The sequence below is a fragment of the Haemorhous mexicanus genome, chromosome Z (assembly GCF_027477595.1).
Source record: "Haemorhous mexicanus isolate bHaeMex1 chromosome Z, bHaeMex1.pri, whole genome shotgun sequence".
NCBI classification, from domain to species: Eukaryota; Metazoa; Chordata; class Aves; order Passeriformes; family Fringillidae; genus Haemorhous; species Haemorhous mexicanus.
The window spans coordinates 45,818,386-45,837,488 of NC_082381.1; the positions used below are offsets into that span (position 1 = coordinate 45,818,386).

General features: G+C 40.4%; 1 protein-coding gene across 5 annotated transcripts in view; it reads left to right on the plus strand.

Annotated features, from left to right (window-relative positions):
• The first annotated feature begins 2,448 nt into the window (after positions 1–2,448).
• SLC44A1 (solute carrier family 44 member 1) overlaps positions 2,449–19,103 on the plus strand; it is a 98,746-nt gene continuing 82,091 nt past the window's right edge. For 3 of the 5 annotated variants that reach the window (XM_059873567.1, XM_059873566.1, XM_059873564.1), the window contains exons 1-2: positions 2,450–2,714; positions 18,814–18,903. In XM_059873567.1, the coding sequence (XP_059729550.1) occupies positions 2,688–2,714; positions 18,814–18,903 (117 nt within the window). In that variant the 5' untranslated portion in view covers positions 2,450–2,687. Of the gene's footprint in view, positions 2,715–18,813; positions 18,904–19,103 lie in introns of all 5 variants that reach the window. The other 2 variants (XM_059873563.1, XM_059873568.1) reach the window with 2 other exon arrangements.

Genomic DNA, 19,103 nt, shown 5'->3' on the forward strand with positions numbered 1-19,103 from the left:
GCTCAGACCTAATGCTTCTGATATCCAAGCAAACGGAAAAGAGAAACAGTGAGACAAAAGTCAATTTTATAATAAGCAAAATGGAGGTACAGGGATTCTGGTGGCTCCAAAGTTACACAAGAACTGGCTACAAATTTCTTGTTATCAATTATTGTGTCAGTTACAAAATTATCATTCCCGCTAGACAGTGTTCATGCAAAACATTTCTTTCATGGCCACATCTTTGAACACCAGATAAATATCTGGATAGAATGAGGTGGAACAATGAAAATAATAGCAATATACATGCAAAAAGTTAAAACACTATTTTAACCAGATACTACAAAATCAGAAAATTGTGATGTTACTGATGAGTCATCAACCTTGGAGGTATTTAAAAGATATGAAGATGTGGCATTAAGGGACATGGTTTAGCATGAACTTGACAGTGCCAGGTTATGGTTGGACTCAATGATCTTAGAGGTCTTTTGCAACCAAAATGATTCCATGATTCTACTTGCCATTAAAGTGACAAGAGCTAAAAAATCCCCAGTGTGATTCACAACTCACCCACATGTCAGCTTCTCAGTTTTTTTGGAAACCTATCAAAACTCCTTTTCTAGTCACAAGGTCTCTTTTGCCTCATTCTGCCTGTCAAAGGATCATTTTATATTTAAGTCATTGCAACACTATTTCTAATCATGGATATTCTACTACATTGATAGAATAGTAAATAACTCTGCTACTGAGTTAAGATTCAGCAAAAAACCCCAAACTTATACAGAGTATTGCTTCGTATGTTTAGGTTGTGCTCAAACACAACTGCTGGACCAGTAAACATACCTTAAAAGGGACTGAGGGTTGCCAATGTGACACTTAACTACAAGAAGGACAAGATGGAGGGTCTGGGAAACTACAGGTCATATCAGCATAACCTCAGTGCCCAGGAAGTTTGTGGAACAGATCATGAGTTTTGGACATTCTTGATCACAGAATGCGTAGGACAATCAGGAGATCAGGTCCAGCCAGCATGAGGTTAGGAAAGTCAGATCCTCATTGAGAAACATGATCTCCTTCTATGATGAATTAATCCACTTAGTGCATGAGGGAAAGGCTGTGGGTGTTGTCTGTCTGGACCAGGACAAAGCCTTTGACTCTGTCTCCCATAGTATTCTCCTAGGGAACCTGGCTGCTCATGGCTTGGATGTGTGTGTTTGCTGGATAAAAATTTGTCTGGAAGGCTGAGCCCAAAGAGTGGTGGTGAATGGCGCCACATTCAGTTGGCAACAGGTCACTAGTGCTGTTCCACCTGGGGTCAGTACTGGGGCCTAGGTAATATATTCATCAGTACACCTGGACGAGGGGATCAAGTGCCCCTTTAGTCACTCTGCAGACGACACTAAATTGTGTGGGAATGTTGACATGCTGAGGGTAGGCTGGTTCTGCAGAAGGATCTGGACATGCTGGATTGGTGGGCCAAGGCCAGTGGTAAGAGGTTCAACAAGGTGCCAGGTCCTGCCCTTGGATCACAATAATCCCAGACAGCACTACAGGCTGGGGTAAAAGTGGCTGAAAGCTGCATGGTGGAAGAGGGTCCAGGGATGCTAAACATGAATAGAGCCTGAACATGATACAGCAGCATGCCCAGGTGGACATGAAGGCCAGTGCCATCCTGGCCTGTATCAGCAATGGTGGGGCCAACAGGACCATGGATCATTGCACTTGACAATGGTGAGGCTACACCTCAAGTTCAAAGGCCAGCTCCAGGCCCTGCAGGACACTGAGGTGCTGGAATGTGTCCAGAGAAGGGCAATGGAGCTGGTGAAGGGTCTGGAGCACAAGTCTTATGAGGAGTGGCTGAGGCAGCTGGGGTTGTTTAGTTGTTTAGCCTGGAGAAAATGAGGCTCAGGAGTGACCTTATCACTCTCTACTTCTTTTCAGGAGGCTGCACCCCGATGGGGATCGGCTTCTTCTCCCAGGTAGGAAGAGCTGGCCTCAGGCTGCACCCAAGGAGGTTTGGATCAGATACTACAAAACATTCTTCCACTATAAGGCTGGTGAGGCATTGGAACAGGCTGCCCAGGAAAGTGGTTGAGTCACTATCCCTGGAAGCTTTAAAGGAAGTGTAGAAATGGTGCTTGATTCTATTACAAATTCTTGCAAATGCGTATGTACTACCAGGCCATACGATTTTCTTTCTCTCAGCGGGCGGGCTCTCAGACTCTGGGGAAGAGCCGCTGAGCAGAGCTTGGTTTCTACACGCAGCTGCCCCCACCGCAGAGCGCACCTTGCCGTGGGGCGAGTGGTAAGCGAAGGATGAGCCCTGGGCTCAGGCAGCTCCTGAGGAGCGACGCCATTTCCACACCGGAAGCGGCCGTGGTGCGGGGGGCGGGGCCCCGGCCGGGCAGGTATCCCCCGCGCTGCAGTGCACTGGCCACGCCCCCTCCAGGCCCCGCCCCCTCTAGGCCTCGCCCTCCCCGAGCGTCTGCTGGGGGAGGAGGATGAGGGGGCGCCGCGGCGGCGCTTGTGGTGCAGCTGCGCTTGTCTGACCGGGCCCCGCGGTCCCCGCCGATTCCTCCGTTCCGCCCTCCATACGCTTCGCGCCGCGCCGCCCTCCGTGCGCCCCGCGCCGCGCCGCCGCCCGGGGCGGGGGTGTCGCGGAGAGTGGATGCCTTGCGGGCACCCACGGGCAGAGACCAGCGGACGCCATGGGCTGCTGCAGCTCTGCCGCGCAGGTGAGTGGCCCGTGTCCCCCTCTCTTTTCCGGCCCCGCCGCCCTCCGCTCCAGGTCTCTGCCACACCTGGCCCCGGCCCCGACCCTGGCCCCGCTGCCTGCCCCGCGGCTGTGCCCCCTCCCCGGGTCTGCCCACGTCGCTGTCCTGTGGCTGCGCAGCCGCTTGTCCCCTCCACAGCCGCGCTCTCTGGCGGCCGTGCATCCCCTTCTGCCCCTGTCAACACAGCTTGCCTCATGTTGAGCACCCCTTTGCTGCCTCCCACCACGGAGCCTCGCTTCCCTGTGGCAGTTCATCCCCCTCGCTACACCTGTAGCGCCATTCTCCCGTGGCTGCGCACTCTCCTGTGTCCCAGTCCATAACCACACACTGTCGTGGCTGGGAACCCATTGCTTTCCCTCCCCACTTCACGTTCCTCCACCAACAGCTTTGCCCTCCCGTGACTGCGAACACCTTGCTTTCCCCTGCCGTAGCCTTGCTCTGTCGTGACCCCCTTACATCCACTCGCCCAAAGCCTTTATGCACATGAGCTATGCGCCTTTTTGCTCCCTCTGTAGCTGTGCTTTTCCCACTCATGGATGTGCACCCCCGTGCTCACCCCCCATCACAGCCTTGCTCCTTACCGTGCTACGCACTTCCACCCTCTGTGTACTCTTCTGTGTGCTGCTTCTTCTGTGGCTCACTTTCACCTTGCCCCTTCTTCCCCAGCCTTTCTTTGGCCTTGCAATCTGTGGCATACCCTGCTCCACTTCCCTGCCATGGCTGCAGCTACAGACCTCCCAGTTCTCACCTGCCATCCTCGTAGTGCCTTGCGCCACTGTCCTGTGATCCCCACCCCAGCTCCCCCACACCTCAGTACGTCTCCCTAGAGAGCTCTGCATGTCCTGCCCTTCCCTGCAGCGTGTTCTTTGAGGTCCCTACTACCCCACCCGACAGAGAGAAGCTATTCCGTGGGAGAAGTCATCAGGCCCAGGGCATCCCTCAAGTCCACTGCCTCTGGAAAAGGAGACAGTCCTAATCCCAGCGTCCTTCCTCACTCTATTGCCAAGGGTTCAGGTGCCTCCCTACATCCATTTCCCTGCGTGTGATTGGTCCCATGCACATCTCTTGTTTCCGAGGTCGGTTTTTCTTTCTTCCCCCTCCCCCTTCGCTCTGTTTTGCCCGTACTGACTCCTTTTTTTTCCCTCAGAGTGGTGCTTCCAGGCAAGGCACAATCGGGAGCTCCACCCCAATGCTCCAGTTTGCGGCTCTGCTTCCCATTTTAACTTTGCCTTTGAACAGCACGGCCAGAGCTATGCTGGTTTTTTGCGTAGCCCTTTTCTGAAGGCTGTAGTACAAACGATCACGACCGATGCCTTGGCTGTGCTTTGCTCGCTTGTAAATGTTAGTTTCCTTTGACTGTATCACTTGCAGTGGCTGAATCCAGCTTCCAGCAGACTGCTTATGTGGGAAAGTCCATTTCTGCTGTCCCAGATGACTCATCATAGAGATGAGTTTTTGTAGCTCATCCGTTCAGGCAGACTTTTATTTTTATGTAAGAGCTCTGTCCTTCCAATGCAGAACACTGCGGAGAGCTGTCCAGTTGCAATAGGAAACATCCTTTCTGTATAGCAAATATGCTGCAAAGAGGAAGGCAATCAGCTTTATGGTGCATGAACAAATGGCTTGAATTAAGAGAGTGAGATATATGCTAAATGTTAGGGGCAGATTTTGAAATTGTTCCGTCACTGCAGTAGACTGCCAGAGGATATTGTGAAGTCTGTATTGTTTGAGGTTTGCTAAAAAAAAACACAAAACATGTTAGATAAACATCTCTCAGGAGTGGCATAAGGAAAGCTGATACAGACTTGGAGCACTGAGAGTGAAGCTGATGTTTTGAAGTAATGTTTTCAAGTCTTTTCCAACCTTATTTTCTGTGATTCATATCCAAATTGCTTTTTTTTTTGAGTGTTTTCTAGCCCTTTCTAGCTCTTCTGTATGAATTTGAATTGCAGCTCACAGTTCTTTCCTTAAAGGAAAATGCAGGCTTATTTGTGGGTGATGTTAGAGGATGAATTGGTTTGCATATCTAGCCTGTTCACTGGTTTCAGTTGACTGATTTTGGGTTTAGTAAAATTTGTGTTCTGCTGCTAGGTTGTATGATGTTAATAGTATCTACTAAACTTTTCATTTGCCTTCCTTAGCTCTGGCAAGATACAGTTCAACAATTGAGCTTTGTACCCCATATACATATGACTGAAGTATAAAGAATGGCAGTTTATTTAATTTCCTAAACGTAAGCAAAGGTGTGTCTCCTCAGGAAATCCAAATCGAAGGCTGAGTATTTTATCAGCAGTTTTGTCTGGTATATGGATTACAGAAACCTTGCTGTATACCATACAGCACTACATTAGGTCCTAATGTCTGTCCTATCTTGCCTTTTTATTATAGAAAAAAAATTTTGTGCTCGTCATCTACCATGGTCTTTGCATTTCCTCCTCTTACATTTTTCCTGGGCAGGGATCCATCAGACATTCCTTCACATTTCCTCACCTACTTTTTGCTTCTCCCTTTGTAATTTCATATTGGTCTTTTTAACATAATCTCTCCTCTTATTGTGAACACCCGCATTCCATATGACTTTGTTTTTCAAGTAGATTTCTCATTAAGTTTATTTTTCAGTGCTCTAGCCTATTTGATCTTCATCTGCTAATCCCTGTTTCTGTTTCTGACAGAAATCAGTACTTCTGTTTTGGTTCTGCCAAACATCTTATCTGATTACTGCATCTCCAAGTCCTTTTCTCATGACTACTACCTTCTCCTCTCATTTCTGATAATGCATCTACCTGTGACTGATTATTGAACTGGATAGATTTCTTTGTAGTTTTATTCATAGCTTTTATTTCATACTCTTATCAATTTTTCCCCCCTAGATATGTTTCCCAGTTTCTTTGCTTTGTAGGCTGTCTAAAGGCCTCTATCTTAGGCCTTTTTCTATGCCTTTTCCCCAGAAGAATCTAAAGGCTTCCAGAGAAAAACTGATAAGAATTGACATGTTTACCTTTATTCAGCACTATTGATTGCTGCTTAGAGAGATGTATTCTCATGTTTGTTTTCTGCTTTTTCTGCCTTTTTAACTACCCAAAGCCCCATTCATTCAGCTTTTCTGTTTTAATTTCAAATTTCAGGTTTTTACATCCTGCTGCCATCTTATTCCCTTCCTAATTTTATTCTGAGTTGCTGTTCTCCATCCTTAAAAATAACAGCACTCTAGTCTGTTTCCCTTCTTTTCCAAATTCCTGAACAGAGTAATGTATATTTGTTGTCACACATTCTTTCCTCTCCATATTAAATTAATTTCAGTCCAGATTCTGTGTTACGCTGAAATTGTCTTCTGTTAAACAGGCTTCTTGTGCCCAAGGTGCAAGGATTCCACATCTTTCTTATCCTTCTTTGTCTTGGTTGCTTTCAATAGCATATGTAATCTTCTGCCACGTGATACCTTATTCTCCCTGGGATGTCTGTAGTGCCACAGAGTTTTCTGAGTTGGAAGGAACCTACAAGTATCATTGAATCCAACTCCTAAGTGAGTAGTCCCTACAGAGATAGCACTGCCTTCTACTCTCTGATTATTGTTTATTTGCCACTACTTCTGCCTGTGGTTATACTTCCAGCCTTTTCCCCCCTTTTGTTAACTTCTTATTTTACCAAATTTATCAGCTTTATCTGTTAAGAGTCATGTTAAATTAAACTTAATGCAACCATACCAGACTTTCTTCCAGTTGAGCTAATTCTTTCTGTTGCTCCACTGCTGTTTTGCCTGCTGAGTTGATTAGAACTGGACAACTTCTTTTCCAGTTTCTTTCTTATTTTCTTTTTGGCATTCTGTGGTTGCACCAAGTTTTTTCACTTCCCCTGCTGTAGCATCTTCTATGATCTCCGCTATTTCTTTATTCTCCCAACTAGAATTCTTGTTTACTTCTTGTTTCTTCTCAGTGTTACCTGCTGTTGCCAGGGTGTTGTCATCTCTTTTTCTTTAGGGTCTTGTACAATCCTGTACTTATTTAGGATCAGTAAGCTGTCATTTATTTGTGCTTGCTGTCTCTTTACTATCACTGTCTTGAACCTTGAGCCTGTAGAGAAAAGCTTGTGCAATGCCAGCTCCATCTTAGCAGTTGTCTTAAAGCAGTCTTGTTTATCTGTTGTTAGTTATCGTGAGCAAATCTTCCTAAGATTTCTTTGAATTGTTGTTTAGCCGAAGTGTGCAATCCTATATGAGATGAAAACCTGTAAAGGAAGGGACAAATACTGAGGTGGGATTTCTATCTCCTTGCTGGTATTGCTGTTACTTGTCGATACCTTCATGTTGTTTCAGCCCACTGTCCTATCTTGGCCATATCTTTATGGCCCTCACAAGAAGGGTGCTTCTGTCTGGATGCATCTCTTTTGTCATGGATCTGCTGCAACAAAGTTTTAGTTTCCTCTTAACTTTTGATAGAGATAACTCTAGTTTGAGTTTTTGTGGGGGGGTTTCTTGTATGTTTGTGTTGTTTCGGAAGTGATCTTCTCTACCTAAATGGAGGGATCTTTTAGCAAATAGTGCAGGAATTCTGAGTCGTTAAAATAATTGCATTTCTTTCAAATCTTTAATTTTACTGAGGAGGAAAAATGGAGTTGAGTGCTGGTATTCTCTTCCCTGGCTTTTCATTCTTCTCCTTTTCCAACGATATTTTCTTCTATGTCACAGCATCAATCCATTTTAAAACTGGATTTTAAGGAAACAACTGCTGGAGTTCATCACTCTTCTGTTGCCACAGTTAGGCTGTGCTGTAAATCTGTTTGAACTAATCCATACAGGGTTTTTTTTGTTTAAGTAAGAAAATTTATTTTACAGTATAACTCATTGCTCCACTGATGTAATTTATAGCACAGTTCTGTAAAGTTTGCCTTGTTATATCTGAGGGGACAGAAATTCATGGGTTGTGAAGGGGAATGAGATGTGGGGAAAGACAGACCTTAAACTGCCGTCTCATGGAATAGTTGTAACAGAAAATCTCTTCTCCCTTCCTGCTGTTCTGCAATAGTAGTAGCTGATAGTAGTTATAAGGTGTTTGCTTTGGCAACATGTTATAAGAAACAAGGCAATTTATTGAAGTCTTAGTATTTGTGTTGCAATTAGAAAATACTGTGTGTGTTTAAAATAAACTTACAGCTTTTTACGTTAGTGACTTAATCTACTATATGTGTGAGAGAAACTTGAAATATTGCTGGAAACTGGAGGCATGACTGGGAAAAACAAAGCACATGTTATTCTGTGGCGGTTTTAGTGGTGACCTTGGTTTTTGAAAGACTGTAAGAACTTCCCGTTATAAGAGGAGATGAAGACAGATCATCCCTTACCTTTCCCTTGAGCATCTGCTATCAAAACAACATTTAATGAATCTGGAGTTCCTAATTTTTTGCAAAATTGGGTAGTTCTGATGGAATATCTCTTCTGACCATTAAGGGCAATAGAGATTACTAATTGTACATCAGCCATATATCTTCAGTTGTCAGAGGTTCTCACAGTCAAATGAGTTTAAGGGGCATCAAAACATGCTTGTTTCATTCTGGGCATGGGTACTGTCATGGAAGAAGACCAGACTAATAATGCTGTAGATGAAGGGAAACAGAATGAATTATGAACTGTCCTTCCAGATGATAGAAAGTTTGATTTCCCTTTCAATATATTGACAGTAGATGAGGCTTCTGTTCTAGCCTCTGATAAGAAGATGTAGTAAGAAGGCTGAAGTGTACAAGCAGGATCCAAGAGCTTGCTAATGATAAGGCATTTCATGGAATTGCTTTTGTATTTCTGGTCTGTAAGCTCTGTTACTTTCCTGTGAAGCATGAGATGTCCTTTTATAAATGCTGTCACAAGCAACTGCACAACCTGTGCAAATAATTCCTTTTGATCTTAACACAGAAATACTTCAACTACATAGATACTTGTGAGTACTCTATAAAATTCATTGAATTTTTTCTACTGAGGACTTGCTGATCTGAGGTTCAGACTACCCTTCAGTTGTATCACTTCTTAAAATTTATAGGTAGTGAGTATTTCCTTTACTTTGTCAGGTAATTCAAACATTGACATTTTAAGAGCTTCAGGAAGTGATAGTTTGTACTGGGAACAAGCATGTGACATCGCAAAAGTTACAAAATTTACAAAATTTTTTGCGAAATTTTTTTTTGATGAAGTGAGAACAGTTTTGGAGAAGGCTGATTATCTTGTTAATAGTGAGTGCTAAATCCAAAACTCGTTATTGTAATCTATTCGGTATTGAGACTGCTGTCAGCCATCAGAATTTTAGGTTAATAATTGTGAGGGTAGGTTAAGTATCACCCAACTGATGGCTTTTATTTGTCATTATGAAGAAATGAGAGTGTATGTTAAACAGTGAAGTTGTCATCTGTCTTTATGCTGCTTACTCTGAAGGCAAGCTTTGGCAGTAACTGCATGCCTTTTCTGTGTTTGGGCTCACTATAATTTTTGTTCTTATGAACTTAGCTCTGTGATTTCTTTTGTGAAAAGTAGAACTTGCAAACCAATTTAACAAACTGTGTCTTTGATATTTTGTATCTTTCCCCCTCTGAAGCAGCCTTTAGAAAATTGTGTAAGTTTTATGCTTATCTTCTAAAAAATGGTTATGTAGTGTTGTCAGGCTACTTCTGCCTGTTGACTAAACTGATTACTAATTTTTACCTTTGTTTTATGAAACTGTACTGAAAGCTTGGTTATAATTTTTAGAGAAAGAGTTTGTGTTGATGGTTAAGTTTCTAATAAGGTTCCTTTAGGTCATTCTACTACTTTGACATTTCCCAGAGTTTAGCAGTAAATAAATGTCATTGTATTTGTTGGCTGCTTTTGCTAGGCCCCTTCTTTTTTTTTTTTCCTATGATTTTTTGGGGTGGTTTTTTTTTGTTGTTTGTTTGTTTGTTTTGGGGTTTTTTTTGTTCTTTTAAATGTTCTAGGTAAACAATTTTCTAATGTGGAATAGAAGTGTATAATTGTATGACAACAGCCTCAAGAGCATCTGTATGTATATTAAGAAGAGAGAAGTGTCAACTTCAAAATGAAGTTCAGCTTTACAGTCCAAAATTTTAATTTTCTCTGCTTTAATATTTCAACACCCAGTATGCAATGCATTATAAGAATAGAAGATGATTGCTGGTATATTGGAAAGCTGATGCCATACTGCATTTTTACATGCTAGTTTCTAGCAGCTGCTATTTTTATCAGTAGTGTTGCTAGACTATGGTGGAGAGCATGATGAGCAGAACATGATGACTTGCAACTGATAATAGATATTGTGCCTGCTCTTAATTAATGTAGTTAAAGCAGCTGTCTACAGCAGAAATGAGCACTGGCCTGTTTTGGTTTGGTTTTGTTTTAAATTGAAGCCACTCTTGCTGCTCTCCAGATATATTATTTGACTGAGGAAGAGACCTCTGAATGTTGTATGCAGATCTACAGAAACAAAACAGGAAACCCATTTAAGTACTTTGTTCAAGGTCACGGTAACCATGTCCTGCAAATGCTTTGTCAGACTTCCCATAGTTTGCAGTGAAAAACTGCAAAATTATTGCCTAGTTATAAAGAAATAGGCTTATGCAATAAGCTAAGGGCTTGACATATTATTTCCTTTTCCATTCTCCTCCCACTTTTTCTTACATAAATCAGATAGAGCTTTCTTAGTATTAGTTCCTGTTAATCTAATATACTTTCAGTGTCCTCAAGCACTGCCCTCTTATTATATAATCCTGAAGTGTTTTTCTTTCTTGTTATGCCAGAATTTTGAGTCTGTAAGTCAGGAGTTTGTGTTTAAGCAGCTTTGAATTTCACTTGGAAACACATTTGAATATAGTATGCACTTTGAAGGAATGTATATCAAGCTGCTATGAATGTCCCTGTAAGTGGCAAGCAACACTGTTAGTTCTCACAGCAGTGGTGTGCAGGCCATGAGCTCCTAATGAGCTGTGATTTATGTGAAGACAGTGCAAAGAACAAGGGCAGCCGTTTTCCATAGAATGTCCTCCACATGTCCTGGGGAGATCAGTAACTGGAGAGCTCTGTCCTGGGATTCCTCATGGTTTTTTTTTGGAGCATCTCAATGTCCTGCGATAAAGCTAACATTTGAAAGTAAAGTTTTTAATTGCATGTTTTACAGGTTGTAAGTTAGAAAATATGTTGTAATTTAGGATTTGCAGTCTGTAGAAGTAAAAAAAAAATTGAAATTCTGTGAAACGGGTTGATAAGCAAGTAGAAAATTCAGATGTAGTGCAGTAACTTGGTATGTGCAAAATGTCTTCAGAAGTGAAGAAATGTTTTGATTTTTTGGTTTTGTGGTTTTGGGGGGGTGGGGTTGTAGGTTTTTTTGGGGTGGTTTTGTGGTTTATTTTGGTTTTGTTTCTTTAGGTTTTTATTACTGTTATTGTTTTGATTTTGTTTGCATTACTGAATAATGATTAAGAACCATGGAAGTACCAAAATTTCATTGAAATGGATATTTTAAACCCCTGAAAAATATTATTATTATTTTTGTAAAATATCCTTATTTATTGCTTTTTTGAACTGTATACTTAATGTATAATGAAGAAAAGAAACCACAGCTAAATATTTTTGAGGCTTAAAAAAAAGGCTTTTGTCTGCAGATGGCCTGGTCTCTAAACTTCAAAACTGCAGCAGGTGTGATGATCATGTCAGCTTTATTTAATCAGCTGTGTTATGTTTCAAGATAAATATTTAAGTTGTTGATTGAGGTGGAGGTATGTAATCAAGGAATTTTGAAGCAATGTTTAGTATGAATTGACTAAAGATGAATGGAAGATGATCTACAACACAACATATGTTACTTTCAAGAGTCAAGTCCCCATGTATCAGTTTTCAGGATAAACATCCTTATATTACACCATTAGTAATACTCTAAGTGATACCTTATGTGATCTCAATTTTGTTTACCTTATGTTAAAAACTTATAAATACTGTTGGTGCTATTAGCAAAATAGAAGATGTGGACATATTGAATTCATGGTATTCTTAATATCTGACCAGAAGCAAGGATAAATTCATTACCTTTTGGTGGATAAAGTAGTATTACACCATCAGAAAACTTCTCCTAGTATTATTTTTGAGTTTCATACTTAGAACGGGCAGGTACATCTTTTCAGTGGACAGGACATTGGAGAACAGATGGTGAATTGTGAAATTGTTAGGAAAATAAGGATGTGGGTGCCTGTATGTAAAATACAATAAAAATAAAATAAAATATGGCTCTAGATCGAAAGTGTGACTAGTGTCTGCTTTGCAGTAAATTGAAAAATACACTGGTTTGTAATGAGATTGAAGCAGAAATTCCACAAAAATGGAATGTTGGACTTCACTGTGAGTTGCATGTCCTGTTATGGGGTCCCTCTTGGAATTACCCCAAGGTGTTTTGGCTTCTTTCTAGAGATGACTAGGACATGCTGCAGTAGTGTTACAGTGACAAGCTCTTTTGTCCCTTTAAGTAGGAGACACTGCTTTGGTTTTCTAAGTTTCTGGCAACTAAAGATTCTGCCTCCCATGAGAATGCAACCGTTAGTAAGCTCTTTGAGGTTGGAGCAATAGTCCTTTTCCCCAGAGGTAGATCCAGGCCAAGTCTACACTAATAATTATTTTAGTGTGTTTATGGAGGTGGTCTAATTGATACAATGTGGATCATTCTTCCAGAGAGCTGGTACAGTTTAGTAGAACAAAAGTTTGCAGTTGCTGGTGTGTGTTCCTCTTCTAGTAGTAATGGAGGTGTACCAATAATATGCTCTACAGTAAACAAGTTTTATTGTGAACCTGAGAGATTGTCTGAACTCATGATAGAGTGCTGTAAGCTGCTGTTTAGTGCTTTGTCTGAACACCTTATAAGTCATCCACAGGAAGTCTGTAGGGAATGGTGAACATTTTAATTAAGTCAGTTGTGTACAGTGTTCTTAGACTTTCTAGTGGAGTAAGCTAAGAGTTTTCTATAAAAATGTAACATGGTTGGTAATGTAATGAACTGAAAATAGGCTTCATTCTTCATGACTTTGTTCTGCACACCTAAACAGTAGATTCACCACATGAAAGTTTTATAAAGAGAACTAGTTTAATTGAGTTTTATTTTTGTTCTCAGAAGTGTACTTTGTGTGGATTTGAGTGTATGCTTGGAGCCAAGACTCGTGGTCTCTTTCTCTTTAGGCTCTAGGATCGAGGTCTGTTCAGAGGTGGAAGAAGTTCCATGAGGATAATATCCTGCTAGTTCTTCTTTTAAACAGCTGCATAGTGTAGAAAAGATTACCATGTCTTGGACAGAAAAATACCATATCTGTTAGACCTCTTACATTGGAAGCAGTTTGGGTAAACTAGTAAATTATGGCTTATCTTATTTGTAGGCAGAATGCTTCACAGTAAAGGTCAACATGTGATTAGTACTGTTCTTTAGCTTGTAAAGATGTGAAATGGGTAAAATACCATCTCCTTAAAAGGCCATTAGGAAACACTGATAAATGCTTCAAGAACTCTCTTTTTCCTCTGTATGGGTATGTTTCAATAGCATTTGAAGGTGCAGGTTTAAACTTAGCTTGCAGGACAGCTTCTGAACTGGATGACTTCTTGGTCATCATCTTTTAAATCTGGCTTGCCCATTTCCCAAGGAGCCATGCCCTTGTATATCATTTGGTGGTATGCCCCAGCATTGCAAATGGACCCTCCAATTTTGAAGGGAAAACTTGCATCATAGGTGTAAAATGTATGTATTCTATACTCACAATGCTACCAGAATAAACCAAATGCTATTTATATGATCAGTTGAATTGCTGGTACTTTATCAGAACCAGTCTGCCTTCTAGGGAAGGTGCATGTTGCAGGACTCCAGCAGTTTCCACAAAAAATGACAACTGGGATGAGAATCCTTTTTTGCCTCTAAAGGCCATTTATTAATGCTGTGTGCACAGTGTGGCTGTTTGTCTTCTATGAAGATAGTTAGCTACACAATAATTTCTGAATTCTAATTTAAATAAACAAAGAGCAGTTATCTATTTACTCTTCTGTATTGAATTGCAGTCGTATGTATTCTGAGTCAGGATGTTACATCAAGGTGATGATGAAACAACAGAGAATTTAAAGGAGATGTAGTTAGATTAATATGATTCCTGGGATAGGGTTTTGTAACAAATTATCTTAACATCAGTATACTGAGCTATCTGAATGGAGTTGTAACTTTATTCTTACAACCTTAGTGTTCATATACAAGTTGGAATAGCCCTATACTGTCCATCTGCTAACTTACACACACTAGCTAAAATGTAGCCTAGACTCTAACCTCTACACTCTGACCTGCAACTCCTTTTCATCCAGTGATCCTAAATCATGCCAGTTTTTCACTGAGTTGTCCTTAATCAGCCCACCTGCCTCACTAATGCCTGAATTTTCTTCTTGAAATGTGTCATCTGACCACCACAAGACTTTTTCTTTCTGCTTCCTGTATCATCATGATGTTGCAGCATCATCAGTTGATAGCAGATTCCATCTTTATCCTTGTCTTATTCACATCTTTGCTACTTACCAACAGCTTGATTATCTCTATATGTAGTGCTGCAGATGTTCTCTAATAGGCTTCTCACTTTAGTCTCATCACTCCAAAATTTTACATTGCATGAGACATGTTGTGTTCAAAATAAATTCTCTGTAGTTTCCTGCATCTGTAGTCTCTGCTGTGTTTTTTCATATTTTTATGCTCTTATATGGGTTTCTCTCTAGTTATGGCACATGAGTGCTTGTATGGCAGCATCCAGTACTGCTATTACAGTTAACAGTGGAAGTGGTTTTGACTATGCTGCTTCTGGCAATATCTGTACATAAGTATATTGCAGTATGCAGAGGAGACCTATTCTTTGGTGCTGGAAAGGTATATTGTGTAAGTGGCAGCAAGAAAGAAATCTGGAAGAGGAATTTCTGTTTTTGTTTTGGAGTGATTGGATGCAATGAATGGCAAGAAAATAACCTCTTTTTATTTTGTATTTGCATGCAAGTCTTTTAGTCTTGAGAATGTCTAGCTCTGAATTCAGCTAGGAAAAGCCAGTAGTTAATGTCCTGACATTCTTCCCACTTCCTCTTCTGCAAGAGAAATCTTAATTGTAGACATCCGATTTTCTAGGTGCATAGTACTAAAACACTATTATAAAATTGCAGCAACTGATGATTTTGATTGGGTTTTGAGTTTGCTAATTCCTGTGCAAAATGGTCAGATGTAAACTTCTGAACACACTTGTTTTTATTCTTGAGTAAATAACTCATAAAATCAGCACAGAAAAGCTGTTATGAGCAGGAAATGTTCCCAACTAGGAAGTTTGTCTTGGAGAGAAAGACTGATTTGCCAGCCTTCCACTTCTGATGGATAGTGCTCCAGATTCTCTGTGCTTTCATGACAGTACATGCTTTGTTAATGGCAAGAATATCCTTAGAGAGCATAATGTAAATTATGAAAACTCTGTTTTAAGGGAAAACTTGAAATGAATAAAAAATTTTCCAGATTTTTTTTCTTTTGCTTTCTTGCATAAGCAAATATTGCAGGCTCCTAATCTATTTGGAAGAAAAGCTAAAATAAGTATAAGTGCTGACTTAGGATTTCAGGCAAAGCATGTCTACTAAAATGTTTTGGTGTTTCAGTCATAATGGATACAAAGCATAGTTTACAGATTGCAGAACAACATTTGTTAGACCTTACATTGACCATAGATTAACAATTTATGTCTCCAAAGCATGAAAATCAGTCTGAGTAAATGCCTAAGGGTGTAGAGTAGACAGGGAGCAATCACTGGAGAGACACAGACACTAACATTAAAGACAAGGATAAAGGACTGGGGAGCTATGGAACAGGATTCATTGGGAATCCAGAATACAAGGAAACAACTGGAAGGAAAATAGTGGGCAGATGATGATAGCTAGCTTGGATTTTAGTGAGATCTGAGGACAAGAAAGATTGGACAGGCTACAGAAGAGAGGTGTTTTAAACGTACAGAATTTCATACCTTGTTACCATGCTAGGCAGTTAAATTTTAATTTAGTAAGTATCTACTACCTCTTGAGTTTTCTCCTAGGGTACTTCTTGTTTAAAATACCTTCCTGGGGCTTTTTGATGCTTTTTGTTTTGTTTGTTTGGGGTTTTGTTTGGGTTTTTGTTTGTTAGTTTTGTTTTGGGTTTTGGGGGGGGGTTGTGTGTGTTTGTTTGTTTGTTTGTTTTGGGTGGTTTCCTTTTACTGGAGGGTTTTTTTTTCTGTTTTTTTGGTGGGGTTTTTTGTGTGGGTTTTTTTAAAATTTTGTTTTAATGCTTTTTTTTAAGGTGTTTTTTTGGGGGGGGGGCAGAGTAAGAATCATAGGCAGAGAATTAATTTATGTGTAGTTTTCTGACTATGTTCTATGTTATGGCATTTCAAGTTTCTTTTTGACATATAAATTGCAGTCCACTTAGTAAGTAAAATGGATTACTTATGGTAACTGTGACTAGTCAGACAACCGAAATCCTTGCCAGAGCTATTCTAGAGGCTTTTAAAAATCCTATTAAAAGATTTTGTATGCAGATGGTAGAGAGAGGATAAAAAAACCCCAAACCAACAAAACAATCAAAGCACACTCTGCAGTGCATTTTGCAGCTCCCTCTTTTGCCAAGGGCAATTTGCTCTTAAGACAGGAAATTTCAGCTGTAGCTGAAATTTACCTCTGCTGTTTGTAAATAAAAGTAAGTTTCTAAAGAATCTGGAGTTCTTGGAGTGAAATTAGGAATAGAAAGCATGAAGCCTTACATATTTTATGCAATTATGATTATGCTAATTATAACAACATAAATGTCACAATCTTATTGTAAATGTTAAGTTCAAAGACTCTGTTAGTTAGAAGTGTGAACTGCCAGGATCAGAAGATTCAGTTCTGTTGAATGTGGGTTGTAAAGTGCATAATGTGACCTTTTAGCACCTCTCGCTACTGGTTATTGAGTAAAATCTAAAGAAGTTTTACTGTTCAGCACCTACAGTGAATTTGCAGTTTGAATTAAAACAGTATTTATCACATCTGTAAAGCTATATTCTTCACATCTGTAAGTGGAACTTCCTTAATAAAAGATTGCAAAATTAGCTTGGAATTCCCTAATGTAAAGTTGGACTACTTAGAAAGCTGTGGTTTTTTGAAGTGTGATTCATGCAGGATTTCATTTGTTTACCCAGTTTTTAGCTTTCCAATGGTAGTATATGAAAAGGCTGCTTTGTGCTTGTGAATTTAAAAAAGCCGAAGTCATGAAGAGCAAAAATTCACCTTGCTATTATCATGTAAGTTACATGCTATTGCTTTTTTTTTTTTAAATTAAAAATATGCAGAATACATACTGGAGATAAAAGTTGTTGACATTTCATCCAGCCATTCTGTTTTAATTTAGTACTGACATTTGCTACGTTGTCAGCAAACTCTTGAAGATTATTCAGTGTTGCGGTCCACAGTGGTGGGGGACTCAACCTTCCCCGAGAGCGTCTTGCGTCAACAGGTAGCAGCCACAGGACCACCAGCACACACAGACACACACACGAAGCAGCTCAACAGTGAAAACACGGGAGAGTCCAGGCATGGAGGCCCAACATGCTTTATTTCAGGCCACACTGAAGGCGTCCAGGGGCCAAAGACAGGGAACAAAGGAGGGCCTGGGATAGAAACAGAGGGAAAGAGGGGGCAGAGGAGAATATCAGGGATCCAATGAACTGAGGGCTCAGGAGTGGTGTACGGGTAAGGGACCAATAGGGAAACCCAGGGTCGATAGGTGGTGACTTAAACCAATGGGAAGTCAGGGAAGGGAGAACTAACTAGAACATGAACATATAAGCGTAAAAGTGGTAGGGAAGGCCAGTGGGCCAGTGGGGAAAGCAGAACTGGGACAAATTAACACAGTGCTGCAGAGTGCCATGGGGAAACTTCTTTCATCACCTTGAGCTGTGAGGAATGCCCAGAGCCTAAGGTGCATCTCTCTAGGGAATTGCTGTTGCATTCTCCCCAATAGGCTCACAGGCCTCCACGCTTCAGTCTTAAGAGAAAAAAGTAAATTCATAATTTGAACAGTTTATGTCCTTTGCTCTGTCTCTGTAGAGGACAATTGTATATGCAGTCTCTTTATATCAATCTGCTTTTCTTCCTCAAGGATTAAAACAGTGCCTGCAGTTTTTGGGTCTTAGTTAATATATCTAACGATTCAGTGTTTGGGAGCCTGCTGATCAAGCTTGTCTCTGTAACTGTGTATTTTTGAAAGTAGCTGTAATCAGTATTTTTGTTATAAAAAATTCTGATTTGCTGGTTAGTTTTATATTAGAGCTAGTGCTTATTCTTTTCCTGAAACCTTTTTGCCTAAATGACTGTTTATAAGACTCTAATTATCTTAGCTATATATACATACTTGGGAGTTTTTACCTCATGAGCAGCAAACTATCTGAATTGCTTTCAACTGCCTCCGTCATTGAGTATTCCAACCTTTAACGACTTTCCTTTCTGGCACCATAGCAATACAGATGAAGGATTTCTTCACTGAAGTGTTAAGCTCAGCTGCCTTATGGCAGGTAGAAAACTGTTCCTTAAACAGCTTTTTATTGCCTCCTTTCTACATGCATAGTTCTTGTTCAGCCTGCAATAGAATTTGAAAAGTTTAATCCTTTCTGGTAATCAAATTACTGAAAGGTAGCTGTGGAATACTGCAATAGGAGATATTTTCAATTTCATGCCATTGATTTCTGTTTTCTGTTAATAAAAAGACGAGTGAAAATAACCTGTTTTGTGGATAAATATTTGTAAATTTCTGGATAAATTAACTATTTTCTGGGTAAATAACTATTTGGTTATCTAGCTCCTGTGGAGGCACTTCTTTTGGAATTGTACATGAGCCTTACTCTTTTAAATCTTTCAACCAAGCTTCTTCAACTGTCTTGACATTTAAAGATGGCTCCTGCTGTAGGTAAACTACCTGTAGAATAATTTTCTGCCTTTTTCTATTATGAGCAGACAAAGTGTTGTTAACTTCATCTCTCTCTTCTCTCACACAAGAGTTCCAAGCGAGAGTGGAAGCCTCTGGAAGACCACAGCTGCACAGATGTACCATGGCTGCTCTTATTCATCCTCTTCTGCATAGGAATGGTGAGTAAAACTCAGAGGATTTTGTAAATGTTATATAGTTAAAGAGTTTGCTTTCTTAAGAAAGGAATTTTAAAACTGGTCAGTAACTTAATCAGTGGCCAAGATCAAGATATGTTTGCATGGAAACCATCAACTGTAGAACAGAAATGGGTAGTATGGACATATCAAAGGCCTTTGGAAGGGATCCATAATTTATTGTT